The sequence below is a fragment of the Acomys minous genome, assembly GCF_964271855.1.
Source record: "Acomys minous genome assembly, chromosome: 14".
In the NCBI taxonomy this organism is placed as follows: Eukaryota; Metazoa; Chordata; class Mammalia; order Rodentia; family Muridae; genus Acomys; species Acomys minous.
This window is the reverse complement of record NC_140496.1, coordinates 82,247,995-82,270,146: the sequence shown is the minus strand read 5'-3', so window position 1 is coordinate 82,270,146 and position 22,152 is coordinate 82,247,995. Positions and strand designations below refer to the sequence as shown.

The following is a 22,152-nucleotide window of genomic DNA, read 5'->3' as shown; positions in this document are numbered from 1 at the left end:
AGTCAATCAATAATTTATAGATACATTTGGACAGAGACTTATTATCTTAGAGTAATGCAATTTGATCAGGACCTTGCACACTGCCATGAAAGCTCATAGACCGAGGAAGAAGGGATGGGAAGTATTTTCTGGGGGTGTCGGTGTGTACTGATACTTTAAAAATGTGTTACGTATGGTTTATATGGGAGAAAATACATTTTTACAGACTATTTATATATGTATCTATGAAAATAATGATGAAGCTGGGTGGCGGTGGTGGTGCTTGCCTTTAATTCCAGATGCAGAGGCAGTTGGATCTCTGAGTTCAAGGCCAGCCTGGTGTAGAGAGCAAGTTCCAGGACAGCCAGGACTACATAGAAAAACAATGTCTTGAAAAAAAGTAAAGAAAAAGAAAAAAGAAAGGAAGGATGAACGGAATGAAGGAAGGAAGAAAGGAAGGAAGGAAAAAAGGAAAGAAAATAATAATGAAAAGTTCAAGAGTGGCTAAAGTTAGTACAGTTTAAAATTTTTCTGTTCTGATAAAAAGAGGTCAAACTAGCAATTCAAAGGCGCTTGCATGTTACCAACAGTGTCTTTTGGGTGCCAATGTAATCACACACACACACACACACACACACACACACACACACACACATTATCAGTGGGACAATACAGCTGTGGAAGACATGTTAATTCTAACACAGTGAAGTCAGTCACAGTGCTTGTCACTGAGTCAGTCCCTCTGTACCAGTCATAGGCTTTCCCCCATAAAACAGACTGGCACATTCTGCCCAGCAATGACTCACAGAATATATGTCAAAGAAAGATGCACTGCATAACTCACAAAAGTTTTAGGAAGAAAACATGTATTTGTGCACCAGGGTGAACAGTTAATCCTTTACCCTGACTAAAATACTAATACAGAATTGAGTTTCATCAGAGGGCTGGGCTGACCAGAAGAGCGTGGCTTCCTGCCTCTCCATTTCCTGCACATGCTGGGTTTTCAGCCATTCAAAAAAAAAAAAAAATGAATGAATTCAAATAGTTTAAATATAGGCCTGTCTGTGGAAATTGCATGTTACAAGCATCTAGAATTTCACATGTGATGGTAGTGATGTCCTTATGTGAACTTTTAATTTTTTTCTGTTTGTTGTGATGCAGAGTTTCTCTGTGTCTTCAAGGTTAGCTTCAAACCCCTCCCCTGCTGTCTTCCCTCCCTCTTTGACTTGGTCTCTCCAGTTCTGTAATTTTAGCGCTTATCACCACACCTGACCTCTTAGATTAAACTTTCAATGCTGGCTATTGTTCCTTGTTTTAGAATTCTCTCAGTACTATCCAGAAGCCAAGAAGCAGAAAACAAAAGGCAGGCTGTAGCTATCTATGGGGAATTTCACCACCCCATCACTTTTAGAAATGCAAGGAGACCAAAAATGGCTAAGGGCAGTTATGTCGTTCATGACTCCGAGGTCTAATATTAGGTTGGGTCCTTCGGGGCTAAGCTACATGTCGGAAAGGAAATAAGCCTTAAAAGGCAAACAGGAAAATGTGAAAACTAAAGGCAGAACTACACCAGGGAGCCAACAGAAGCAGAGTCCCTTGGGTCTGAATTGCGTTAGGCAGGGTAGTTACCGAGAAGCTCAAGTCCTTGGGCATTTGAATCAAGTCAGAGGTGTGTTCGCCCATCATGGGTTTCTGGCTAAAGCAGGTGAGTCTTGTCTGTGTGCACATTATCCTAAGCTTCCTTCTGCTCCCATTCCAACCAGCAGTCAGGGTTCTAACGTGATATCATTAAGTCGTTTCCCCCCTCAACTATCTGGTGATAAACCTGGCAGGCAGTTTAGCAACCACACCCCACTTCTGCTATAGACTACTATACCAGGGACAGTTTTAACATTACTCTCACTACCTTTAAACGATTCCTAAAGCCTGGGCCAGTGCTTGCTCTTATAAATCATTATGCTGGCTAGAAAATCTGCCAGACACATACCTTTGCCACCAGTTTGATGGAAGGGTTTTGTATTTTATTACAAACACACAGTATTGTATTGGGCTCAGAAAATCTAGATGTCCCCGTGAGGTTCAGGACAGTGGCTGACAGTGAGACTGTGGCTGCACAGCTACATGGCTAACACTTCTGAGTTTCCAGGCTTTCTTTGTAAAGACTTTCTTAATACGAATTACTTGCTAGGTGACATTTTTCACCAAGATGATGTCAGCTACAGCCGTCAGACACTCTGATAATTTTTATGGCAAGGGCATGTCTGATGAAAACCACAAACCAAGTGGGTGGTAGTGTCACACACCTTTAGTCCGGGCAGTCGGGAGGACTGTGTTCTGAACTAGAGTTTGGATTCTGCGTATAATACAGAGGCGGTGACTGCAGGGGTGTGTCATTGTTCCTTGTGAAGGCTTTGGACATAGCCTGATGTGTACATATCTGTACACTTGGAAAGCAACAGATCCTTGTGCTCAGAAATAACGCTAACTCCTACATGTTGCTGTTGCTTTGTGCTCAGTGCTGTGAAAGCCCCTTTTGGTGCAGGTCTGATTTTTAAACATTTCTTTTGGGATACTTGGGATATTTGTATGTGCGAGAATGTTTTGCCTGCTGTGTGTGGGTGTGCACCATGTGTGTGCCTGGTGCTGGGTTAAAGAGAAGCAAGTGGATCAGATGCCCTGGAGCTGGAGTCAGAGGAAACTGTTAAGCGCTGAGAACCAAACCTGGGTCTTCTGCAAGAGCAGCAAGTGCTTTTAATCTAATCCTCAGCATCTGACAACAATGTCACTGTCTCCTCTTGACACACGGAAATTGAGCTTCCGAGAATTTTAATTCTGCATAAGCTCATGTAGTCAGTAGGCAATGGAGCCAAGATTAAAATTGGAAACATTTACCCATGACTCCCTTACTATAAAGAAATGAGGAGCAAGCAATTATGAATGCCCTCATAGGACAACAGTTTTCTACATACTCAATTTTCTTTTTGACTGATTCTTACCTCAGTAACACTCTCTTATGAAAATTCTTTATTTCAGTAATTGACCAGGGAAGTATGTGAAGGAAAACTCAAAGCCAAATACACACACTACCAGTGCTTTAGCTGTGCAACCCATGCCTAACACAGTCACCTTACCAATTGCATCCACATATGGAATCCTGAGACTGGATTTACAATACCTTTTCTTTTTCCTTAGGCACAACCTGTGCTTCCTAATACTTAACTCATCACCAGTGAACGTCCTAAAGCTTGGAGTTGTGCAGGAGAGCTGTCTTCTCCTCTAACTGCGTGCAATCCCGGGAGTTCTGATCATAGTTCCTTCTCTGCTGATGGCCTCTACAACACACTCTCCCCAGAACTCATGCCAAATTAGCCTAGTCCATATGTAAACCTAGCTAGCTGTACGTGGATCTAGAGGCGAAGCCATCACCTCTTTCCTAAAGCAGCACAGTTTCTAACTGCATTCTAATTTATCTTTGTACTGTTCAGCATTGAGATTTTTGAAGAGCTTGCTAAGAAGATAAGGGGGTAGCTCTCACTCCCCATCAAAGAAGCTCCCTCCCCCCCCACCCCCCAGTAGCAGTAGCAGGAGACCTTTTCTGGGAGCTACAGGTAGTCCAAATGCAGAGAACAACTAACTGAAACTGGAGTGCTGAAGACAAACTGGAAGGTCAACAACACAACTCCAGCACCCAAGGCAAGGGGGAAGGCTTAGAAGAGAGCCTGAGAGACTGTAAGAGCCATGTAATCGTGAAGCCAGCAGGAAGACCAGGCCTTCCAGCTGTGACAAAGAAGCTGTACCTGTGAAACCTCAACAACATGGCTGCCTAAACCAGGCCTGAGTACTTGCAATACCAGTTGACATCGCAACAGAGCGACAGGGAAAGTCCCATGGGAAGCAATCCCTAGATGAGGAGCTACAAGCAATTATCTATCTCTGAGAGAGGGAGCCTTTCCTAGGAATGAGCTTCCTCACTGGTTATCTAATCCTCAGTGGTCAGCCCTAGAAATGTAACAACTCCGAACATACCTGTAAAGTTGTATTTACATGCTGACTCACTTATGTACGTGTAACAGCATATGTAACAAGAAAGGTTAAAGAAGAGAAGACTGAATTTGGAAGGGAAGTGTGGGGAGTGGCCATGAAGGAGCAGAAGGAACAAGTGACAGGGGACAATTTTATGTAATTACTTTTGAAACAGATTGAGAAAAGAATGTTCTAGAAACTCAAAACAGAAAATATTATTGGGCCTGTTTGACTTAAAGGAAGAATCACAATATAATCATTGAGTTTTGCAGAATTTCCAGATATATTTATTAGTGGAAAACAGTTACAAATGCTGAAGGAGATAGCACTTTCAGTAATTACTTCATTATGGTAACTTAAGAATTATACAAAATTCGTAGTAAGAAAACATAGTAAAGAACTGAGTTTAACTTCTGTAGGAAAATGAACAAGTTCAACTACTGATTTTAGATATTAGCTCTAGAAATAGTTGCTCCATTTATGTGCTGGGTATGTGTGAGGTCAGAGGGTAAGCTCAGGCTCTGGTCCTCACCCCTACCTTGTTCCTTAGCCAATGTTCACTGGGCCTGCTGGCCTCTAGGGTTTCTAAGATTCTCCTGTCTCCAAGTCCCATTTCTCTGTTAGGATTATAGATGTTTTCATCCTATGTGTCTGCTTTTATGTAGGCTCTGGGGATTCAAACATAGCTCCTCACATTTATGCAGTTTCATGCACTAATCCAAATTTCTAACCCCTAGATATTTTATCATATCTGCATGGCTGATGATTTTACAAAATAAAATATGCCCCCATAAGAGTTTGTACTAGAATGTATTTAAACTACTCACTTCATAGTGTGACTGATGACATATGTGTATGTATATGTTATATACATATATATGTATATGTTAGTGGATGCTTTTTTTCCAATTATAAATGTATTCCCTACAAAGCATCAATTTATTGCAGCTCTTTTGTGGTTTTCAGCTTAGAATTAAATGTATTTCTATGATCATTATGAATAGCTTACATAACTAACATCTTTAACATTTTATAATATTTTAAAATGTATAATCTCATATACTTCAGAAATTAGATCTTGTAACCATCTGTTAATAGTACTACATCACAGTAGTATAGGAAAAAAATCTTAAGAGCCTGTCTTCGTACGTTCATTATCTAAATTGTGCTTCCAGAAGCCAATTGGAAGCACGTGGAAGCAAAGTGACCTATTCTAAGCAAGTTGAATAATGGATGAAATTAGAAGTGGGCTGCAGACTCCTGATTCCAGCCAGGCTACTGCTGACCTTTTATATTTCACACTACTAAAGATGGTGGCAAGAATATTATATGAAATGATGGAGGAGACAGAGAATGTGATAAAATTGTTTAGAATTTACATATACCTCTAAATTTGGCCCCTATTAAATCGGACCATTTTAAAATTAGGTAGTGGGGAAAACACATACAAATAGAACCAAGAATGCTTTGTTCTTAGTAGAACAGCGATATGATACTATACTTAGCAGAGAGCTGGCCAGCTACAGACTGTTGGTGCTATGGGGAGTCTGATCAATTATTTATTTCTTTATAGACAGGATCTGTTTTTGTAACCCAGGGTGGCTGAGACCTGGCTATGTGGCGCAGGATGGGCTGGGCCAGCAACAGTTTTGATCATGCAGTTTATCAGAAGGGTTACTTACACAAGCATGAGATACACAAGCCCTGAGAGACTCAAGATGGAAGCTTAAGGAGGCAGCTGGTGCCGAGAAAGACAGTGAGTCTACCCTGTTTTAGGTAAACTAGAGGAATGTGTTGACAGAAGTCTAGAGAAAAGGAAAATGCTTACGCGCTGCAGGTTAGAGCGGAGTAAGTCCTGCATGAACCCTGTGTTTCTGATCCTTTAAGAACCAAAAGTTTTGCAGGCAAGAACATACATGCAGACAAATTAATTGTTTTTAAAACATCAAAAACCACATTTTGGGTTAGAAATCTAACAGCAATTTTATGTATACACTACATGCTAAGACATTTTATGCTGACAGAATGGTGCAGTTATCCCCAGTCCTTAAACAAATGAGTTCCTTCATTCGTGTATCTTCGGGAAGTGGGAAGTGCAAGCGAGAGAAGCCCTGAGTGACAAGCAGCATGCAGGTCTGAAGACAGCACTGTTTGATCCTCTACCTCAGGAGGCCCTACACAGAAAGGAAGATACGCCTCACTCTGCCTAAGTACTCGGTGATCGCGTCATATACTAATGCACAGATTTACAAGACAGATACGCAAAGCTCCTTCACCATGAGATTGATAGCTCAGCTCAGGGGCTGACAATGAGTGTTATCAGACACCAGCTCCCATGCGGGTGATAAGGGTCCAGCATCTTTGTCTTTAACAGGGCCTTCTGGGAGGAGCATCCTACACAGCTTCTTTACCATCACCTCAAGGAAATAGAGAAAGGATTGAGCAAGGAGGTAGCTCCTGTCAGTCAAGCTCAGAGGCAGTGATTGCTGCTTGTTGTCCTGAGCTGTACCGGGCTAGACCTGTAAAGTAGATGGCATGCAGCAAGAGATCCGAGTGAGTGACTGCTGAGTGGTGAGCCGAGGTGACATGCTGGAGGCAGGATGAGTGACAGATGAGAAGGACATGCAGAAGCCCAGCTTCCACAGGTGGCACACAACTCCGGCATGCTGGGAAAGAACATCAGGTGGAGCAAACAGACGTGTGCTCATCAGGAAGGAGCTGAGGTTGAGCAGCGATGCTTGGGTGGGTTAGGAGGTGGAGAGGCATTGTGGCATACAGCGACAGGCCCTGCAAACTGTGGCCACAGCCACAAACCAAAGTACAGTCTTCAAATGCAGACAGTGTGGAAACGTGCCCCCATACCTATAGAAAGGAGCACTGTTAGATGTGACAGTCACTAGTGAGAGGCTGATGCCGGCGCTAGTTGATAAAACTGGAAGTTAATGTAGAGTTAAACTTGTATCCTAACCTTAAATGTCCCTCAGGAGAAGAATGGATAAAGAAACTGTGGTACATATACACTCAGGAATACTACTTAGCTATTAAAAACAAGGAATACCTGAAATTTGTGGACATTATATTATAAAAAGTTTATTTTATAAAAATAATTTTGTTTTATAAAAATTAATTTATAAAAAATTTCTTTAATAAAAAATTATTTTATAAAAAAAAACCCAAAATACAAACAGCTAGTTCAACAATTTTCGCTCAGTATTTTAAAATTTGAGTACGGTTAGCTGTAGCAGGAGAAATTCTATTTTGTATTATGGGCATGACTGCTTTGCATCTATGGTGGTAACTGTCCTTTGTTAAAATGGCATTCCATTAACATTCAAACTATTACTAATTCTCCATGACACTGAATAAGGTGTGGAGCGTCCTGACACTGCATCACAAATACTATCTGGCTTCTGAACACAAGACACTATTAGGAAGTTGTGCAACGTGTTGGTACTAGGACTTGAGCACTCATCCTTTGGTTAAAGAGAAGAATTCTGGGAGATTTTTTATGTTAGACACGGCAAGTCCTCGGGATGGCTGCATACTGGGAAGCGAACACATGGCTGTAATGTAAGGCTTCAGTTTTGTCCATTGATTTTTCTTTGGGTTGGTTTGTGACAGGCTCTGTCCACACAGGTTGGCCTCCAGCCAGTGACCCTACAGCCTCAGCCCACCGAGGGTTAGGATTATAGGAAGGTACCAGAATACTCAAATTCTTAAGTATATTTAAACAAAACAGAACAAAACAAACAAACAAGCAAACAAACAAAACCCCCATAAAACACCAAACCAAAGGAATCTTGCTAAATCATGGAGAGATTTTGGGTCTCCCCTTTTCACTGTCCCCGACTATTTACTGAGTTAGGAGAAATGGGCCATCTTTCAGCAAAGGAGCTTCATATACAACATACACAAGAATGGTTTTAGTGCTATGTATTTGAAATCTCTTGTCCATTACTAGTTCACAAAGAGCTCAGGTGAAAAGCAGGCACCCAGGGAGTGAATGAAGAAACGGAGATATCCTAGGTAATTTAAAGGTAGCATGTGGACCGGAGCCTTGGAGAACCCAATCCACCACGAAGGAGAAATTAACAAGCAGATCTAAATGAAAACATCCAAAGTGATCCATAGTCCCTGCCTGGAAAGCTCCGTTAATCTATTTACTACTTCAGCTGTCTAACGCAAACAGCTGGCCTTATGGGTTAACAGTCCCTGCTATGCCCAAGACACTGGGAGAATGTGATGTACTTAGTTTATTTCTTTAATTGGGTGACCTTATATGAGAGAGGATAGAAATGTTCATTTCCTGGGTAGCTGATGAGGACCAGACATGGGTATGGGAAACTTCTGATACTGTATCAAGGGCCATATGTCTCCATGAAGGTGCCAGGTGTGTTTCATGGGAGAACAGGTGCTAGTGACCAGGATGGTGCTACACACACTTGCCTAGATGAATCTGCCACTAGGTGTGTGGTTTCACCTGAGTAACACTATTGTATACAACCTACCTCAGACAGCAGCCAGAGCAGTAGAAGTAAAGGAATTTTCTCCATGTGATACAGTCAGGAATAGAGGATTATAGTTTTGGCCAAATTATATAATGGTCTTTATCAGTTCCTACATGCAAGAGGTCTATGTAGCTTTGGCTTCTAATAGAGCAAGACAATAAACATGCTTCCCACTAAACTACACAGAGAATGGCAAATCCTAAGGTTAGCAGAGCAAAATTACCCACAGGAATTAAGTATATCATGCCTTTCTTGGGGAATTATTTAGTGTCTCCACAGAGGGAGGAATCCCTGCAGAAGGAAATTGCCAACAAACAAATGCATTAAGATTATTTCCAGTCTGTCATCTTCTACCTCCTTACATCTGGAATGATGCCTGGGTGTTCTTCTGAAGCATCTTCTGGTCCTACTGGTTTCTAGAATCTACCAACATTAAAAGGATCAGCTGGCAAATGCTGCATGAATTTTAGACAGAAGACAGTTAAGGCTAGTGTGTGTATGTATGACTCTGATCAGCTCTACATTAGTCAGGCAGAAATGCAATTCACTCATTAAGTTCTAGAAAATAAATGAGAATATCCTGTGATCAGTTAATAACTAGACACTTTTAATCTTATGTTACACTTTTAAATCTTAATGTTATGCTAACTTTCTCTAATATTTGGGATGTGTAAATTCAGTTTAATTCTAAAAACAAATCTTTCAACTCTCTGAGGGAACCTTTGATTTGTTTTGTTTTGATGTATTTCTTTGAAGCAGGTCTCACTATGTTTATTGGGCAGGTTTAGAACTCTCTTGATGTCCACACATTGACCTTGAACTCTGTATTCTTTTGCCTCAGCCTCTTGAGTGCTGGGATGACAGGTGTGTACTATCATGCCCAATTGAGAGACTCATATTAGACGTTGATTATTTATATAGATTAAAGTTATCCTGAACAAGTATTTAATAGCTCGAGTCAAGTTCATATGAGAAACATTACAAATTAAAGCCAGTCTCATAATTACCAAGGTGTGAAAATGTGAATGAACTACATATACTGAGGTGCTGGTATTTCCCCTGCCACACTCAGTTATTTAAAGACTCAGTTCCTCTGGTGGATAATGAGTAGCTTTTCAGACGCTTGATTAAAAAATGAGGTCAGAGAAAAGGATGGAAACTAAAACCTGATAGGCCTCAGCAAATACTGAAAAACTAGCTGACAAAGAGGAAGGAAGAAGAAGGTTGTTAGCTGAGGCCAACAGCATCCTGCCATGGAGTGAGCAGAGCACAACAGTGTTTAAAGTGGCCTATGGCTCATTATAATATTAAAGCATCCCTAAAGTGAAGATTTTAGATGCTAGTGAAACATGCGATGCATGAAGTTGTATTTAGAATTGCATGGAAAAGACCAGACTATGCAAATGAGCCACAAAGCTCACATTATGTGACATATAAAACCCTCACCCTCCATGAAGCAGGGCTATTTGAGATTCCCTCCCCTGGCCTGCTTCCACTGTTGGAAGTCTCCCCCCCCCCCGCCCCTTTGTTCTGGTGCATTATAACCTAGAATTGCTCTAGAAGTGTCCACCAAACACTTATAGAAGTTGCATCAAAAATCATATGAAGCATTTCATTTGGCTGAAGAGCTAAGTAATCTAAAACAATTACAAGGCTTTCTGAATCACAGGCAAAGTTAAATGATGCATCTGTTTATTCAGTTAACAAAAATGTCTCTATCTAACAACAAAGATTCGTGAAATTACTTCAGTTTGAATTTTAGTTCAACAGCAAAAGTGGGATGAATAGAATTAATCACATCCTTGACTCTGCTCTCTGCTTTTTCACTCTAAGAAACAGTGAGTGGCCACCTTTAAGAGAGGAAGGGCAGTGCAGTGGTAATATAGAGAGTACATATTACAGTGTCAATGTTCCCCTAAACCAAGAAGGAAAAGGTCAGCAGAGGTGACTGTCAACAGTGGTCTGCAGCCATTTCTATTTCCTAAATTGTCCATATTTCTTCGTGACCTGAGAGTTTCTGTTTTTTATTCTATAACATGAGTACATTTATTTTTTCAAGACTTTGTTTTATTAATGCCATCTCAAAAAGTTATAGCATTTAGTGATGCTTATAGGTAAAGTTATAGGTAAGGTTAAGATATAGCAAATTGATGAATCAACATCTTTCAATTCTTCAAAATATGTCTTGTCCATTAAACTATTATTTTAAATGTCTTTACTATTATTATTCTTTTCAGAATACTTTCTAGTCAGGTGAACTACTGAAGATGAAACTCCACATACTGAACTACAAAAACACAAAACTGCAGAAGAAATTGAAACAAAAATTAACACTTTAAAACTAGCCATGGGGTCAAAAGAAGTAGAGTAATGTAAGTGCATATTGAGTGTGTTTGTGCAGTAGTTCTGAGAGTTCAATAGCTAGAAAGCTTTGACAAATGAAATGAAAGAGATATTAAGACTGTATCAAGAAAGTTTATAAAACCTAGGCCAAAAGGCTTCCAAACATAAAACTCCACTAAAGACCATCAACAGTTTAAAAAAAGTAGAATATTTTCATTCTACCTCCTTGTAATATAGTCTTGAACACAGCCTTCTATAAAGGTTGCAGTGGTATATGTAAAGTGCACATGTATATTTTATGCTATTTTTGACTGATGTGTTTAAAATCAGTCGTCATTAGCTTAGATGTCAACAATATGCTTGCACAGCTCACATGTTTAAAATTAAAACACAAAGTGTGAGAAAGTTGACACATTCATAGACTGATTCATTTTTCAGAATACTGTATTCACAAAATAAAAGTGAGTTACTTTTGGGACGAGTCTGCTTCCTAGCTTATGCTTACTGGTTACTTGGAACAGCCTTGGCTGTGATGGACATGGAGCTCTGAGTTGGGGCTTTCCACTTTTTGGCTCAAGCCTACCTTTCACGTCTTCATCCTCAATCGTGGTGTTTGAGCTCTCAGTTGACTCCTGTTCAGAAGAAAACACAGTTTTAAGCTTCGTACCACGAAGAGCTGATTCTTATGACAAACTTGGCTGGTGATACATACATATCATGCAAATTTCTTCAGCAGGCTGTGTGCATATGCTGACATGCAAATGGACAAATACACCAAGTGATTTTTAACAGAAACTAAATGTCATATGTTGCAAACATTTCAAAGAGAGTACTCTGGTTGCCTAGTCACTGATGCAAGATGAATCCAGGTGATTTGTAGAAGCAGAAGAAGTATGTAGTTTATTTAAGAATTGCATAAGATGAGTTCACAGTACAGTGCCTCACACAGTGTATTTTTAGAAAGAGAAGTGGAAAATTTTGGCAGAATGAATTGCAAGTTTAAAATACATGGTTTTACCCCTAATAAATCAACCAGTAAGTAGCACTTCTTTGTGCTGGGTACTGTGTGGAGGACAGACTTTCCCACTGTTTCTCCATTCTCCACTTCTACGGAGAAAAGGCATTTCCTCCATCATTTGAATCAGAAGCTAGGGCTATCAAAACTGAACCAGGCTGAACAAAGTTGTCAGAAAGGTTCAGGCTTATGTTTAGGACACTGGAATCAAAATGAATAATTTATTTTCAAGGGCAGTTAGACTTTTCCCCCAGTCTTTTGTAACTCAGAAAGTGTCAGTCATTGAAAAAGACATCTCTTCCCCCAATGAAAAGATGAAGTTCTTTGTAAAACTACAAATTAAGGTGAAGAATAGCAAGTACACTTAAAAGTGCACTGCAACTATGGTGGTAAGATACTTTTCTTAAAGCAGTTTCCTATGTGTTTTTATTAAAATATACCAATGAAATATTTTCTAGTAATGATATGGTGCAGTATTTGAAAGTATTCATTTTCCACTTGGAATGATTAAAAGTCAGAGCTGAAAATAATTGGGACCAAACTTCCAGTTAATAGCTGTTATGTTCAGTGAGTGGAAAACAGGATTTGAAATGTAATTAAAAAAAAAAGTCAGTGTCCACTTACAGATTTTGTATTTTTAGAAATCCATCTATTTATATAAATACTATATATAATATGTGAGCCAAGGAGATAAACTAGCTAATGTCCAGAGTCTTCACACATACAAAACCAAAGAAAAGCATCCATGCATTTCTTTAATGTGATGTAGCATTCAGACTTAAACTCAAAATGAAGGTCAAACCCATGCACTTAAAAATAAATGGATTCATGTAAGCAATGGACAGCATGCAGCAACTCTTACAAACAGCAGAGCTAGAATCACGGCAGTGTCCGCTCCAGCTGCTATGCCGGGTCTTTTCTTTGAGAGTGCCATTAATGGGGCTATTCTCATATGTGCTGGTCCTGACTACCTCAAACCTTTTTTGGGACTTGGAACCTCTCTAGTGTCATGACAGTAATGTTCATCTCGGGTTAAGACACAAAACACTTGATGTTTTCAACATGGGCCAACTAAATAGTGAGCCAAAGAGTCCTGATCCTTCAGCGTTATTGTTAGAGCAAGGAAAAGACTGTGACTATTTCTCAGTCTTAGACTTAGAACATCTGGCACATACTTCCTCTCTTATATATGATAACCCATAAGAAGGTGTAAGCTGGATAGAGGTACATTTAGAAAATGTCTCCTTTCATCTTTCAAACATGCATGCAAGTGTTGGTACAAACACAGTATACATCTAATTTACAATAGGTGGAACATAGTAGTCTTCATTCGGCACAATACTTAAATATCCTTTAGTATAGTTCATATAGATTGACAACAAACATACTCAACAAGAGGTGGAACTCCCTGATTCTCTTCAAATCCATGTCAAACAGTAACACGACCATCAATATCATCAATTACAGGGAATTGAAAAACAAGCAAACAGAAGCAAGAACCACAACAAAATCCACTTAACAACAGAACAGAAGACAACTGAAAAGCTCAAAAACAGTATTACATCTTAGGAAAAAAATACCTACAAACTCATTATTTGGGAAGACAATGGGATGATAGCAAGAAATTCTGAAATTTCATGCTGTGTGTGTTTATTGTACAATGCATAAACAGGCACAGAGATAGAAAAGGACTGCATGGAATTGCTTAAGATACACAGCCATCTCAATACAAAGACTCTGTAAATGTTTAGCCTGACCTTTATTTATTTTTTTTGTTATTGACTAAGGGAACACTGATTTCTCTCTCAGGCTACTGTCATTCATTTTGATCTGAAAGATGTCTATGTATAATTCTAGACGAATTAAGCCTGAAAGAGCATGTGGTGACAAAAGGACCAATTTTTTTTCCCACTTGAGATAGTGACTCAGTTTTGCACAGGGCATTTGATGAGATGTGTAATCTTATCAAAGCAAATGGGGTTGATTCTTTCAGAATACCTTGATTCCATCAGGGTTGTGGATTACAGTAGTTTGGGGCTCCTGAGTGAGAACAAAATAGAGAGAGAAACAGTTTGTATTGGTAAGTACATTCGTACTAGTCTGTGGGACAGAGCAGAGAGGGCTAACAGACAAGACTAAATAGTGACAAGAGCTAAAGCCATGTCAAGGGTGGTCAAGAGTTGACAGGATCTCTGAGGAGGCCTTCTGGTGAGTCCATGAGACCACACATGTCCCTACCCAGAAGCAGCATGCAAAAGACCTTATTCCTGATAGCTGAATGACGGGCAGGGCTTTGCAGTTTGGAGACCTAAAGAGGCACCCACTGTTTCACCAGGCCCTGTAACAGGACTTCCCTTTCTTCTCTTCCAAATACTCTATTGCTGCCTGTCTCACAGAAATTGGTCAAGAACATCACAGATAGACATATCTGAGAAGACATCAAATTTTGTGTGGAGATTTTTTTCTTCAGCTGTATTGCCTTAGGACTCAACTCTGAGGTCATTATAATCAACACATAGCTGAATACCCTTGGAGAATCCTGAAACATTAGACATGCTTAAAGAAAAAAAACCTCACAAAATTGTCCAACAGAATACACATCAAAGCTCATAAAAAATTCCAAAGAATACTTATAAAAGGTCATTTAAGTGTTTTAGAACTAATTATAAAACACTATCATTGGAGACACTGTTAATACATCCTATGCAAAGCACATCAAAAATAAGACTTCTGCTTTGTGAAGATCATATAAAGAATAGTAAGCTTGCCTTTCTTCTCTGAATACTCTATTGCTGTCTGTCTCAAAGAAACAGGCCAAGAGCACCATAGACAGAAATATCCAAGAACACATCAAATTCTTTGTGAAGATATATTTTATATATTATTTATTATATTTTATTAATAAGTAATGTTTTTCATTAAGAAACTATTATTTTCACATAGTTTGAGAAAATTCTTAAGTGGAAAATACTACTAAAACACTGATGTAAAAAATAAAAAAGACTGAATGTTCACACAGAGATAGCACACTTGCTACATTCACAAACGGGTGTCTTGGTACCTGTGAGTTGTGGTAACTATGGCCAGTCTCCGCCATAGGCACTTCCCCAGGGAAAAGCCTGCACTGCACACTTAGAAAACCCAACCGCTGCTTCTTCTCTTCCTTGCTGTGGCCTGAGTTGCAACACTTGTTTTACCAAAATATAGCTTGCTATCTTTTGGGCCCCCTTTTTCTTAGCTATTTTTAAGAAAACAGGTTGTTTGTTTTCTTTTTCTTTTATATGGCTAGGGACTGAACCACTAGGTTTCTTCTGAGTTATGAAAACACTCTCCCACTGAACTATGCCCTCAGCCCTGATAACCCTCAATCTCAATATGTTTTTTCCTCTGAGTGTTCTTCCAGTGAGACTACTGGTTAACCCAATTAAAGTAACACCTAGTACTTTTAAGTCAATGGCAACAACAGTCTGGGCACAGTGATGAATAAAAATAATTTCTGGGAATCGTAAGTCAAATTATGAAACCATTTGAACACATTTTTTATAATTCCATGTACTAAACACCAGTAACCAACTTTTGAATTAATACCACACTATTCCAGTGTGTAGAAGTAACTGACAAAGTTGCTAATTCTACACATTTGATTGAAATGGACAAAACTGTCAGTCTCTGTTGACTTAACCTATGTTATACACTCTCACTGTGTGGAAGAAAGTGAAACAGTGACTATTTAATTTGATACACAAGAGACAAAAGAGTTTTGCCTTGGGCAGTGCCTCTTTATCCCAGAATGGGAAACCCTGCAAAGCCATGCTGTCTTTCAATACGAGAGAAATGGGAGCTCTGAATAAGGTCGACTTTTCAAGTCATCTTGCAAGAATCCTGTTAGCTCTCCTTGATGTCGGCATGTTCTTTGCAGAAAGAGAAACCACTGTATGCACGATCAGTAGCAGTCATCACCAGAAGAGCTAAGAGTACCCGAAGCACATTCTACTGCGTTTCCCAGCCAGCATGCAAGAATTCCAACTGCGGAGGAAAGCATGATGCTCCACAACGAAATGAAAAGTCTCATGTTAGAAACACACTTGAAAACTATCTCAAGAAAAGAAAAACAAACCAAAATAAGTTTTTCTTCTACCTTTGAAAGCAAAAACAAAACAAAAATCAAAACAATAACAAAAAATCCCCCCAAAAACAAACAAACAAAAAACCCAAACCAAACCAACAATTTAAAAAAACCCAACCAACAAAACAAAACAAAACAAAAGCAAACCCAAAAACAAAACATAAAAATAAAACAAAGCAGAAAACCAAAGCAAAGGAAAATACAACAAAAACACGAAAAACCAAAACCACCAACAAATGAAGTATTGATACACGGATATCAATTTAGTGAAAGCAGATGAAAGAAACAACAGCAAACAGTGCAGAACTTAGGAAGGGTACAAGAGTCTAGGTATACCAGCGCCGGGGTAGGAATATTTTCTTTGGGGCTGGTTACCACGTTGGCTTTGTTGTTTATCTGTGGATATGTAGAAAATAGAAACAGAGATGCCTTAATCTTCTTGGTAGCCAATGGCTATACAGACATGAGAATAAAGAGCATTGTTGATGGATGAGAAAGACTCTAATGACTGACACAAATGAAGGGGACATCTGGTTCCTGAAGGTCACACACATTCAGGGACCCTGTCTGTGATGGAAGGATGGGGCCAGCTGTGGCTGGTTTGTGTGTGCTGCCTTCACTGAGTGGCTTCAGCGAACTCAAGCCAAGCGGCAAAGTATGACCAGGCTGTAGCCGTATTCATACCCTTCAAGTCAGAGTCCGTTTCCAAGCTTCGAATTATTCACTTCTTTGAACACATTCCTTCATTATTTTTCTTCTTATTTTATTCTTGAGCCTGAAGTCCCACATAGATCATCTTTCCCTGGGGAGCTATCATTACTTTGTTTACTAGATATCCAATTAAAATCCTGGATCTTCTGATAAAATACAGACATCAAAGTGTTTTACTGACAATGATAAATTTGGGTCTCCTTTAGGAAGGCGTCTCAGTGATAAGTGGGAGAAATCAAAATCCACTCTGCAGCCTCAATGTGAAAGAACGTTTTTGTTCACAGTTGCTTGAGAGACAGCTCAGTACCTTGGATGCTACATTTATTCTTGTCAAATACATGCGGTAAGACCAAGCCCTTTTCTTAACACAGTTGAGTTTATCCTTAAAGGGGGTGTGATTATTACCTCAGGAGCCTTATTTTCAAAGATGCTCATAGGGCTAATAAATATGGCCATGGCCCACAGAGAAGGCTCTCTGTAGACATGTGGGAGCCTGGAACTCTGTTGAATTGGGACAGAAGAGTAAAATACTGAGATATAATAATCAACGTTATTTTAAACCCATGTATAAATATTACATTATGGCCATTAAACAGAAACTTAAATCATGTTCATTTTGCCTATCAAATTATGTAGGCATTTGTATATTATTTTCTAAAGGGATGAACACCATAGTTTTAATATGAATGTAAATATAATCACACTAAAGGGGAACATGGGCTGCATATCAAATTGTTACTTACAAGTGATCACACAGTCACTATTTGGGCTTCCTCGATAGTTTAATCTTATGCCAACAGGCTGTTTTGGGGCTATCATTGAGAAGAAGACAGAGGCAACAGAATTAACTAAGGTCTAAAACATTTTGCTCTTCTTTTCATTTACCTTTCTATCATTGTTGGTGTGAGCATTACTGAATAAGCTATAACACAGTGCTCAGTGTCATTCGGGATGAAAGAAAATGTTGGACATTTGCTTTAACTAGAAAACTTATTAAAGATGGAACTTCTAGCCCGTGCTTTGAAAGCGGTTTGTGATTTTTTTTTTTTTTTGCTTTAAATGAATTGAACAGAAAAATGTGTGCAACGGCCAAAAAGAGAGAGGAGGTAAAGGTTTAAGGGATCAGAAAGTACTCATGTTGTTACAAGCTACAGCGACAAGGAGATGGTGTCCACAGGGAACTTCCTAACAGGAAGAGTGCTCAACACAGCACTGCAACTTCCTGCCCAGTCACCAGGACACATGTGGTTACTTAATGTGTTTAGTATTCATCAGTGGATGTAAATAAAAGGCAAATACTAAGGCTCATTCTTCCTCCATCACCCTAGGATGTAGTTGCTAAGAACTGCCTTATTTTAGTGAAAATGTGACTCGCTTGCATCTAACTGTACACAAACTTATCAGCTGGCAAGCACGACTATCCAACCCTCTGCCCACATTCACACAGGAACAGCACACACACACCATCATGTTTTGGGGGGGGGGTATTTATAGTATTGTTCTAAAGTAACAGGAAAAATTCCAAGTAAAAGCCAGAATAACTAACTTTCAAAGAGTTGGTTATCAAGTCCCATGTTCAATCACAGCTGGATTTTAAATGTACATGTGAGTGTATGTTCTTTATACTGTGTTTTCCTTGTTTGAAACCTGAATGCAATCAGATGTGTAAGTGGCACAGTATTACTCTCAGGAGGCGTGAACAAGGTGTTGCATTTATTCAGTTAATGTGAGTACATACTTCTTTTAAAGAAGCTCAGCTAGAATGAGGCCATGCTGAACTCACTTTCACATTATTTGTAAACTCAAGGCAACTGTATTAAGTTCTGTCGGAATTAAGTTAGCAGTTATGATTATCAATTAAAAAACAACCCTATAGCATTTCTTTCTGTACAAGTAAACATTCCTTATGTCTTGGCTTCTTTATTTTCGAAGAGAAAACTGGTCTGTGCTCTCACAGACGGTCAAAGTCATTAACAGGATATAGATAAGGGTCCAATTTGTTATTTATTTGAAAAATTCTATGAGAGAAAAACAACGTAATGTGAAAGTGCAGTAGCATGTTCTGAGTGCCGATTAGCGCTGACTTATGAGGCTTTTTTTCTACTCCCACTGACTCAGGTAAATGAGACTGTTTCATCTCTAAGTGTGCACTTTCCCAGTAGGAGAAATCTGGCAGACACAGGTCCTCACCATCATCTGAACACTCGAACTGGACTTCCTTTTCTGAATTGACCAGTCAAAGAGAAAGGAAGAGAAGAGAAAACAAAACAAACAACAAACAAAAAGAAACACGACCATTTGAATTTAAAGCATGGAATATATATTAATTTTCCTGTTGAAATGGTGTTTATAAGTCAGCTGGAGGAAAACTGTTCTGAAAGTGTTTCTGCATCTGGATAACAGTGAGACTAACTGTCTATTGGGCCTGTGGGCTCTCTGGTATTGAGCAGTACAAAAAAATACCACCCAAAGGGAAACATTTAAAAACTTAAAAGTACCCATTTTCACCAACGTCACACTGGGGAAAAGGCAGACATCCACTGTCAATGCAATCTGAAATGAGTGAAATAAGCAGAAAGACGTAATGGGAGATGGTGACCTAGTGAGCACAGGGCACAGTGACTCCAGAGCTGGAAAATTTCAGGTCACACAGAGACAGGTGGTGAGGTAATGAATGACTCCATATAACTTTAGGAACCAACACATGACTTTCTATGTTGCATTTTTCAATAGGAAATGACCACCTGATTGGGTCAAGTTCAAAGGTTAGACTATTAATTTATTCCCAAGAGTGTTGACCTGTTGAGGAATGTACATATCTGCCGTTGGAAGAGAAAGAAAATGGTTAAGAAGGCATTTAGGTGATATTCTGGAAAGACAACAAATATTATTAAGCAAAAATGAGATTATACTATTAAGAAAAGCTCTCTATAAATAAGACATCAGTAGAAATTACATTGGACTATATTGGTTAGAAAGCCAAAAAAGTAAAATTATTTTTGTTGTTGTTTTTCTTGGAAGGTTTTCCTAGTGTCTGCTCAGGGTAGCACCTTGAACACGCCTTTAATTCTTAGGATTGAATCTCAAGAAATTCATGGGCTTTAGAGAAACTGCCCAAGAAAAGGCAGTTAGTCATGGGTGCCTTGATTTCTCAGACAAACTTTTCCCAGATTTTGGTGGGCTTCAAGTCCACATCATTAATTAATTGGAAAAGCATTTAGTTTTTGCAGGTTCTTAGGTCAGCAGAGTGCTTTGGGACTGTGGAGAAGCAGAGAGGACCTAAACCTTCATTTTGTACAGTGGCGATATTTACAATGTTGTTTTTCATGGTTAATACGTAACCATGTGAAAAGGATGGATCATGTGTTAGCATACATGATAATCATGTTTGTGTGCTGAGCTATCTCCTGCTTTGTCCTGCATCCTTTTCTGAGAACCATGAAGTACATAAGTTCTACATACTTGGGACTTTTAGGGTAGCATTTAAACTATGCAGCAACTTCCAAAAGTCAGAGACAGTTTAAGAGAGCTGTTTAACTTACCTTTACCCCATCCGGTTTCTTCAACAAACTCTTGGCTGCTGCAAAATGAGAGTAAAATCGCTTTAGTGAGTTTTCCACAAACCCACAGGGAGATGATGACAAATCAAGTAGTAGTCTCCTGCCACCTTTGCTTAGTTATAGCACAGACACCAAACCATCAAGGTCACATTGATGAGCAAGAGCTTACAGGACACTGAAATACAGTATCACTTTTCTGGGTTTTGCCACAGCAAATTTAAAACTAAATTCTTACATAGTTAATGGCATAAAGTTGAACACTTTGCCAGCTGTGCAATGGACTTTATGCCAATGTTGGCTTTGAAAAGGATACTGGAACTTTCACTGGACTATCCTTCATAATCCAGAAAGTTGAGTTCAGCCTCGAGACGCCAGCTGACAGACTGATCACACTTTCATTCACACCATGTCTCGTGAGCACGTCAGCTCTGCCACTGAAGTGCCTCTTTCCGGGGGCTGAAATCTCATTCACAAAAATTTGCTCTGGCTAACCAATGTCTTCTCTCTCTATTTTTTAAAAATCAGATAACTTCAGTTGGATTGAAAATACAAATATTTATATAAAATCAAATGGTACCTTATTGACCAGGAGCAAATTTCTTAAATGCTTAGCATATGGTAATTTAAAAAATGCACTCCGTGTTCTTTTAGATTTTAAAATCAGAATACAGAGGCTTCCTAAACAAAGGTCTTTGACTGACAAATTAAAAACCATAATATTTGGAACAAGATCTAAAATAAAATGAAATCTTAAAGGCATAGGTTCTCATGGGAAACTCCCTTTTTCTAGGGCACTTAAGCAACTGCTGGTATTTTACCAAATTGCTTCAGCCTGTTAAAACTTGAAAGCATCCTTTTAAAAATGAGTGCGTACACAGTGAACAGCAAGTCCAACAGTAATGACAATTAGTACACTGGTGTAGAACACTCAGATACAGAGGACAAAGAACATACTTCCACTTAGTGTTAACATACACAATTATGCACACGGAGCATGGTGTTTAAATAAAATACCTCGCTGTAATGAAACCACATGACCATTTCGCTTATTGATATTTCTTTCATTCGGGATGCTATTTTAGTTTTCAATTTGGCATCGTTTTAAATTTTGCCTAAAAGTCACAAATATTAATTTTATCTCATTTTTAGCAACAAAGCTATTACATTTTATCAATGGAGGCTGTTATTCAATAGTTGCCTTAGTTATGGCACTGTCTGCCTGTAGGTAAAAAGGATCACCCAGGAGCTCTTGTGGAAGTTAATAGGTTAGAGAGCAAACAGAATAATTTGGGTTACAACAGCAAGCAAAAAGAAGGCAATGATTTGGGGGAAGCAGCAGTTTGGCCTGGGAGACGCAGAATCATCCCTTGAGTGACTATCACCTTACCTCACAAGAAATACATTCCACAATTCAGGGAGAAAAGAAGAAATAAAAACAACTTTACAACCACATACGGACGGAAGTTTAAAGAGTATATTTGGCAATGAATAGAATGAATTAAATGCTCAAAACTAAAATACAAATACAAGATGGAACTAGAAGATATAAGTGAGTCTCATGTTGTTTAGTTGATATGGAAGTGATGGGCCAAAAAGTTTGTTTTTCATGCAAAAACATTCAGAGACAATATGAAGTCCACATATTAGTCATGATTTTTAGTTTATGGGATGGTGAAAAGGAACACACGAGGTAATCCAAAACATCTACAGATGTGTATAAACATTATTAATAAGGACCCAATTGACACTTAAGGGTGCCATTAAAATGTTAACAAAATATGTAATTTTAGTTCTGGAGAATCTTTGAAAAAGTAGTTCTTCATTAACAACATCTACCATATAAGTCCCTTCATTTCTAGGGATTCTCTGAGGACTGGGCCACAGTGA

The 22,152-nt window shown here is 39.0% G+C and overlaps 1 protein-coding gene and 1 long non-coding RNA gene across 14 annotated transcripts in view; one reads left to right on the top strand and one right to left on the bottom strand.

Moving 5' to 3' along the window:
• Nucleotides 1–22,152, top strand: part of LOC311583772 — a 671,074-nt gene that overhangs the window by 27,717 nt on the left and 621,205 nt on the right. The window lies entirely within an intron of this gene.
• The window catches only part of CAMK2D (calcium/calmodulin dependent protein kinase II delta), a gene marked incomplete at its 3' end in the record, with an annotated part of 237,778 nt that overhangs the window by 22,234 nt on the left and 193,392 nt on the right, over nucleotides 1–22,152 (bottom strand). For 2 of the 13 annotated variants that reach the window (XM_084757609.1, XM_084757611.1), the window contains exons 13-16: nucleotides 20,248–20,282; nucleotides 16,331–16,390; nucleotides 13,867–13,908; nucleotides 11,437–11,485 (exon numbers count right to left, since the gene is read on the bottom strand). In XM_084757609.1, the coding sequence (XP_084613735.1) occupies nucleotides 11,437–11,485; nucleotides 13,867–13,908; nucleotides 16,331–16,390; nucleotides 20,248–20,282 (186 nt within the window). Of the gene's footprint in view, nucleotides 1–11,436; nucleotides 11,486–13,866; nucleotides 13,909–16,330; nucleotides 16,391–18,895; nucleotides 18,929–20,247; nucleotides 20,286–22,152 lie in introns of all 13 variants that reach the window. The other 11 variants (XM_084757606.1, XM_084757614.1, XM_084757618.1 and 8 more) reach the window with 9 other exon arrangements.